Source organism: Stegastes partitus, unplaced genomic scaffold (assembly GCF_000690725.1).
Source record: "Stegastes partitus isolate 25-593 unplaced genomic scaffold, Stegastes_partitus-1.0.2 Scaffold115, whole genome shotgun sequence".
Classification (NCBI taxonomy): domain Eukaryota; kingdom Metazoa; phylum Chordata; class Actinopteri; family Pomacentridae; genus Stegastes; species Stegastes partitus.
Window position 1 is genome coordinate 567,583 of NW_007577846.1, and position 7,799 is coordinate 575,381.

The 7,799-nt window shown below is 40.9% G+C and overlaps 1 protein-coding gene across 1 annotated transcript in view; it reads right to left on the reverse strand.

Annotated features, from left to right (window-relative positions):
• The window catches only part of ncf1 (neutrophil cytosolic factor 1), an 11,967-nt gene that overhangs the window by 2,508 nt on the left and 1,660 nt on the right, over positions 1–7,799 (reverse strand). The window contains exons 4-9 of the mRNA XM_008278117.1: positions 5,159–5,324; positions 4,996–5,054; positions 3,684–3,806; positions 2,350–2,457; positions 2,151–2,268; positions 1,459–1,588 (exon numbers count right to left, since the gene is read on the reverse strand). Of these exons, the coding sequence (XP_008276339.1) occupies positions 1,459–1,588; positions 2,151–2,268; positions 2,350–2,457; positions 3,684–3,806; positions 4,996–5,054; positions 5,159–5,324 (704 nt within the window). The remainder of the gene's footprint in view (positions 1–1,458; positions 1,589–2,150; positions 2,269–2,349; positions 2,458–3,683; positions 3,807–4,995; positions 5,055–5,158; positions 5,325–7,799) is intronic.

Consider the following 7,799-nt stretch of genomic DNA (forward strand, 5'->3'; position numbering starts at 1 on the left):
CTGCAGCCCGGTGCAGCATCGGTGCATTGAAACCTGTGCATTATCAGTACTTTCTACATCTAGTAATATCAATACCTATACTGATGGAAAGATGCAATACCAGCAGGTTTATATATGAAGGAAAACTCTGTGACAGTAACAGAATTTAACACAGTCAGAGGAATTTGTGCAACATCTAGATTTTCTACTTATAGAATAATCTGGACATTATCAACAATACTTATGTATAGACTTACTTACTTACTTGTACTTTGAAGACAAAATGAACATCTTTGCTACAATACTTATGTGTATTTCTTATTCTATCTCATCTCATATCATCTAATCTCATTTTATGTTAACTCATCTCATCTGATCTTGTCTCATCTTATTGTATTTTAGCCCATCTTATTGTATCTCAGAGCAGAACCTAAAATCAGCCATACCAGACCACTGTAACAGACACATTATAGACTGGGACAATGCAAAAATCATTGGATCGGACAGCAACAAATTCAAACGAGGCCATAGGAATCAGGAGGCGAGCCAAAGACACCATCAGTCGTGATGAAGGGGCATTCATGCTGCCCCACACATGGGACTCTCTCCTGCAGAGACCACCGGGCGGCAGGAGGCGTGGCCCGTCGGGCAAATCTGACAGATCGCCAGGTGGGTCACGCCTCCAGGAAACCAGCAGCTGATAAGAACACGTCAGGACGGAGGTTGGGTGACGTTTCTCAGGAAAACTGAAGTGACAGTCTAAACATGTCCAAAAGACAAAACAGCTCCTTTCTAAATAACTCAGTGTCTGATAAGAAAAGAAACCTTCTATCTTATCGTATCTCATCTCATCTGATATTAGAATATATCAGTTGATTGGACAATGTTGCATTTTTCAGGTGTCACACTTCATAATGGTGTACAATGTTTAATTTCTTCTTTCTTTTTTTTTGCAGCAGCAGTATTTCTTTATCCTGTGTAAGACTTTAACTTCATGTGGAGCACATCTGACAGAGTCTTTAGTTGAGCCTGTTTCTGAAAATCTAAACAGCTAAAACTCAAAAGATGCTGCTGAAATCTGTCGGTTTTGGAAGTCATGCAGCCTGAAAGTGAGACGAGATGCAAAACGGAGCCATTAGATCCGGAAACAGAAAGAAATTCATGGCCGTCTGCTGCGAGGAGAAATGAAATCAGCTGTGGCGCAACAGAATTTCCCTTTTAACGTGATGCAATAAAACACCAGAGTGGTAACAGGGAGTACGTGCAAACCTGCACATCTGCACCTGCATCAGTGGAAAACTTTACATTTTAGAAAGAAACGTATTGTATGTGTGAACTCTTTGCTGTATTTGCTTTTAAAGCACAATTTTGCTTCCCAAAGAGTTGTTAAAGGCGGCAGATGCTAACTGGAACACCTTAAAAGTGATTTGGAGACATGACAAGTTAACATGTGCATCATATATTTTGTGTTATAAAGAATAAAATATGAGCAGACCTGCGAGGTGGTGGCCTCTGTCCCCGCAGATTAATCCTCTCAGCTTCATATTTCTCTCGTTTGCCGGCCTTCTGCAGGAACATGGAGGGGAAGTGACCGGTCTCCTCTCCTTTCCTGTGCAAAAAAAAAAAAAAAAAAAAGGCAATAATGAGCTTCTTTCTTCTTAACACGGCTGCATTACTCATGTAGAGGAGACATAAATCTGTTTATTCACGAACATAGATCAGCAGATTTCTTTAGGGGGGAGGTCTTGGCTTTAAGTTTGAGTGAAATCTGGCATTTCTACTAAAATTTGAAGTGCAAAGGAACAAATTGTTGCGTAAAAATTCACCAGAATGCAGGAAATTGTGTCTCGTCCACGATGTTCAGATGAAACGGTTTATGGTTACGCAGGTACGCGGAAAAAACACTTCTCAGCGGCGCAGCTATTTAATGAAAGATGTCAGTACATCACATGATAAACAGTACAAATGACCTGTTGATAGCTGCTTTGTAAACACAGCCTGAAAAACAAGCTTCGAGTTGGAGCCCACAGTGGAATTCACTTTATCCGCATGTTTCAACCTTAAACTACGTTCTCAATAACGCTTTGAAAGCAACGTATTTTCCCCTTTAAAAAAAACAACAAAAGAAAACAAAGTGTGTGTCGTGTCCTCTGAGGTGATGTGGATCTCACCTGACAACCCACCAGCCGTCCAGCAGCTTGTGAATGACCTCCACGGTTTCACCAATCTCCAGAGAAATCTCGTCCCCTTGCTCCGCCTCGTAGGCCTGGACGGTGACGTGCAGCTCGCCTGCAGAGATGCGCAGCTTTTTAAATCAACACGACCGCGTGGAAAGAGACGCGATGGGCGACGTGACAAAACAACGCTCACCTTCGTAGTCGGGCTCAGCGTCCTCGGCCTCCTCCGGTCCGTCCAGAGGCTCCAGGTAGGACGCAGGAATCCAGCCTCGTTTCGTCTCGAACTGGCAGAACCACCAACCTGAATACAAAGACCGAACCACAGCAGCTCAGTATTGACCCACGTCTTCACCTTTCATTGACAAGAATTGACAATAAAGACTGTTTCATGTCAAAGTGAAAAAACGTTTCTACAAAATATGGTCTAATATATTTAAAAAATATATAAACCGTGAAAGATTTGGTTGCATCAGTGTTCGACCCTTGAAGTCAGTATTTGGAAGCTGCATCTGTGGCTGCAGTTACAGCATCGAGCTTGTGTTGGTCTCAATCAGCTGGAACATCTGGACGCTGCAATTTGACCTCATTCTTCTTGTAAAACTGTTCAAACTCTGTCAGGAATCATGAGTGAACGGTATGTTTGAAGTCCAGCCACAGATTATCAGTTGGACTGAGGTCTGGACTCTGATATGGTGACTCCAAAACATCCACATCATGAAGCTGCCACCAGCGTGCTTCACATTCTGAGTCACTCTCTCATAAAGCTTCGACTGGTGAAAAGCACGCAGCAGTTTTTATATACGCAGTCACTCCCATCTACACCGATGCTGCCTGTAACTCCTTCAGAGGATTCATAGTTGTCTTGGTGGCCTCCCTCACTCGCCTCTCTCAGTTTTTGAAGATGTCCTGCTCTAGACAGATGCATGCTTGTGCCATATTCCTTCTACGATTACTGAGCATTGGTTATTTTCACATTAATCTACAGATTATTTATTCAATTTGAGAACTTGGAGCCATTTTATATGAAAAAGAGGACATAAACAACAGTCTAGTTTTCCACCAATTTAGCTTTACTTGTACGATGTGCTGCTGGGTGGTTAAGTTGGTCACAAAAATCATAAAATATGAGCTGATTGTTGTGTTTCCTGTGCATGAATCCAATATATGTACCGTCTGTGGTAACTGCAGTTACAAAATCTCTTTGTTTCAGCGCCTTTGAAAGCTGCTCCGTAAATAACTTAAACCTGATCATTGCAAAACAAAAACCTGATCACAAAACGTATAATTGTAAGTGCCTGATGTTGTACAGTTTAGCTATTATTTCCTCTTAAGATAATGATTAAGAAAATGATTATGAATACTGTCTTATGTTGATCCAGAAAATGTGAAATGCTGCATAGATGCTACTTACTGTTTTGCACTGCAGCAAGAAAAAAGGACAAATAATACTTTTTCACTCTGGACACAGGTGACATGACCTATTTGTGACTTTATTTTTTATATTTTCTTTCCTGATTTTGTGCTCACCGTTCTGATTTTTCTCCACAATCTCCACCAGGTCGCCGGTGTGCAGGTTGATCTCGTGTTTGGACGTCTTTTCGAAGTCTGCGATCACTCTGTAGGTGTCCAGGATGATGGGGCCGGAAATCTCTGGGAGGTAAAAACACGAGTGTCTCTTTTAATTTCAGGCAACCTGTGGACAGTCTGAGTCGCTAAAGAACTCGTAGCTGTGAATAAAGTCGAGTTTACTGATGCTATTAACTTTCCAGAGGAACGTACTCGTTCTCCAAGATATTAAACACAGTTATACGTGTGTGTTTGAATGACTGTCTGAGTCGGTCTGTTTTATGGAGGTAGCCCTAATTAGGGTCCTTGCCAATTTGATAAAATGAAAAAAAAAACAAGAAAATGCTCTCTAGCAGCACCTAGTTACAGAAAAACACACTAAACTGGCCCTAGCGCCCAGTAGGAATGTCGTACAGAGATCAAACCAACATCAAAATGTTCGTTTCAATGAGACCCACAAATCTCGCACTGACACCCCTGACCTATCTCCAACAGGAAGTCCACAATTTGCCTTTCAAAGTAAAAAAATGAGCAAAAACTTCTTTTGTGAAAAAATTATCTTGTCTGACACCGTAAATCGCACCAACTTGAAAATCGCACAGGAGACAGAGAAGGCCTTGATGTACAAAAGTTCTGAAGGGATTTCGCGTTTCTTTTCGAATGGCGAGCCGTTAAAGTTGATGAGCTGCCTCAGCCTCGGCTCATACTTTGTATGGGTGTCTATGGGGGCATATGCTGACATGATGTGTCAATTGGTCATCTACACAAAAAACTAAAGGTCCTACAGCTTTAAAAATGACACTGAGGGCTTCCTAACAACATTTCCCACAAAAATATGTTGTTTTTACATACATTTGGTGAAAATTGTGGCTGTATGGGAGAGAGAAAGCGAGTAAAACTCTCAGCTCTCTCTCTCACCCAGGGGCACGAAAAACGCTGAGTCATCATGACATCATCACAGGTCAGTGCAGCAGGTCATGTGACTCACTGACAGTCTGAGGCTGAGCAGAGAGAGAAAAATGGCTCCTTCACCTTAAAGCAGGTTTAACTTGAAGAACGGTCAGACGGGCATGAGGGTCCAACGCAGACCGAGGACCCGACCAATGCTGCTTGCAGCTTTAATTGTGTTTGTCATCCATTGATAAGAAAAAACTCACACTTGCAACAAAACCCTTGTGATGATTGTGTGTGCAGAATAACAACACAGAGTTATAGGTTGTAAACATCTGAAGCTGTTCATTTTACAGTGAATTTCAGCTTAAATGACTCCTACCAGATGCGATGCCTCTGTTCAGCTCCCTGGACACCACGAACGTCTCGTTTCTTTTCAGCCTGCAGAGAAAATTGATTTGTTTTAAAAATAATTTCTTCTGCATTGTAGTTTACACTTTCTGTTTGCTTGTAAACGAAGCAGGGATCTTTTGAGATGCACTCACGTGTGCTGGGCCGGCGGGTTTTCGTCCTCCGGTCGGACCTTGAAGAAGCTGGACAGCAGTTTGCAGCGGGAGATGTGAGGCGGCAGGTTGACCAGCGAGTGGCAGTACTCGGCCAGCGTGGTCTTCCTGGTTTCTCTCGACTTCTGGCTGTCCACCCACCGTGGAGCTGACCACGCAAACACAAACAGTCGAGACGGATTCCAGGTGAAACAAAAAAAAACCCACAAAAAGACGCCCTGTGACTCGGTGCTTCTTTGGGGTTTTTGTGCATGCAGACATGGCAGATATTCAAAAATATAACAGAAAAAAAACATACAGCGCAATACCGGACCACCGTTTGATATGTAAGTCATCCCTTGTGCAGAAAATATCATAAAACATTCAAAAATATTTAAAACAAGACAAAGCAGACAAGGATTCTTACATGCAAAAACACTGTTTTCATGCACTGGTTAAGTTTGAGATTTCATTCAAACTTGTGCAGAGAAAACATCCAAAAACATCCATTTATGTGTTTATTTTACTGCAATTTGTCCATTTTCATTTGTAGATTTCAATATCTTTAAAGTTTGTTTCGGCAAAATGATGAGTTTTCCTCAGACTGTAAACCATGATTCTGCACCTCAGCAGCGTTTACATCCACCAAACTTTCCGGTTGCGTTTTTACAGATGAGTTTGTTCGTGTATCACTCACAGCCGGACTTCTTATTCCCAAAAACATGGGGAAAATTGTTTCTCTTTTAGTCGATTCATTGAATGATGATGATCCCAAATCTCCTCTATGAAAGCCTTTTCCTCTAATATGTTACATGAGTTTAAATTTGTGTTCTGGAAATGAATGAAGAGCCTTTTTTTAAAATGAGGCTGCACCTCATCTGCACACATAAATGTAAAACAAAAAAATAAATGAGTAAGCTGTAATAGAAAATATGATCTTCTTAACGTGAGCAGTCAGTCGGGGATTTTCATCTCGATATCTGTCAGTTAAAATTTGACCTTTCAGGACAACGTTGTGTTTAACGGACAAAACTTGTAGCGCATCAACGCATCACAGTCCAACAGTAAAGCACAATTTTAGAAAGAGGAACTTCTGTTTTTAATGGTGCATTCATATTCAGAAGTATAACTGAAATGTAAAACCCGTTAGAATCTAAATAAATATCTGAAAACGTCTGTTAGAAACCAGCAGCAGCTATTTTCTTCCTCTGAATTCAACATCTTGTCGTAAAAGTGAAATATTACAATAAAGTCAAATATGACAAGTGGTGAATTAAACTTTTGGACGTTTGTTTGGTAGAATGTGTACATTACAGATTTATATTAGAAAATGCGTACTGTGTAGTATGAAGTTAAAAGTACCGACTGATTTGTGAGCTTTGTTTAGCATTTTAGTTGCACAAAAGTCTGATTTTGTGTATTCACACTTGTGCATCCCGGCTGCTGTTGCATCAGATCTGAGGTTTTGTCTTTGCTTCTCCTTCTTCACGTCGCAACGAGTGTTTTGTAATTAAAGTTTCACAAGGGGAATGTGCAAAGCGGTAGTTCTGTTTTCATTAAAACCGTCGCTCGGCGTCTGAACAGGAACAGAAAATGATGGTGAAAACACAGACAGGTTTTTTTCTTTTTGTGACACCTGGCTGTCAGTAAAAATGTGAAAGTCAAATGGGAAATGCCCCAAAATTTTACAATCGCACTTCTGGTTTTCCTTTTTTTGGTTACAGTCGTGGACATTTATAACTGTGTCTTCATGCACAGTAGACATTTCTGAGTTCTATCTGCTTCTCGTCATGGTTGTTCAGTTTCCATAGAGGTGCAGGACTTTATGTTGCAGAAAGAAATGACGCCACAGTGACTAAAAGTGCATTTGTTCCACTTGCAAAAAGAAGAGAAGTAAATTCACCCACATGTGTTTGATAATCACAGGTGCTTCCTGAAAGAGCATCAGCGTGTAGAGGGGGTTTTAACTGAAATAGGGATGTTTCTTTTTATACTACTCTGTGGTTTTATGTGTAATTCATGGTGCTGTGTTCATGTTGACCTCTGCAGCGTCTAACTAAGTGCTTATGCAAAGTATTCAACCCCTTTGGACTCCTTATATTAGTTCAACGTTGAATAATGGTCAATATAGTTTGGCTATTTTGATAAGAATTCACAAAAAAAAATGTTCACAGTTGTTCAACGTGAAAATAGATTTCAACAAAATAATGTCAATTAATTAAAAATATAAAACGTAAAATAAGTGCCTGTGTAAGTATTCACCTCCTTTAAAGTGACTGATCTGACACAGGTGCCACAAGTCACACAAGAAATAAAATCAATCGAGTCCACTTAAATCCATCATTAGGAAACGGAAGAAAGGTAATACGTGTAAGAGTGACAAGAAAGAGGCGAGCGAAGGAGGCCACCAAGACTCCCATGACCCCTGTTAAGGAGTTACAAGCTATAGCAGCTTTTTGGTCATCAGACTGGATGCTGTATCTGGTGGACACCAAATATACTCATCACTGTAAACACGCCATCCCTACTGTGAAGCACGGTGGTGGCAGCATCATGATATGAAGTATGGTGGTGGCAACATCATGATATGAAGTATGGTGGTGGCAACATCATGATATGAAGTATGGTGGTGGCAACATCATGA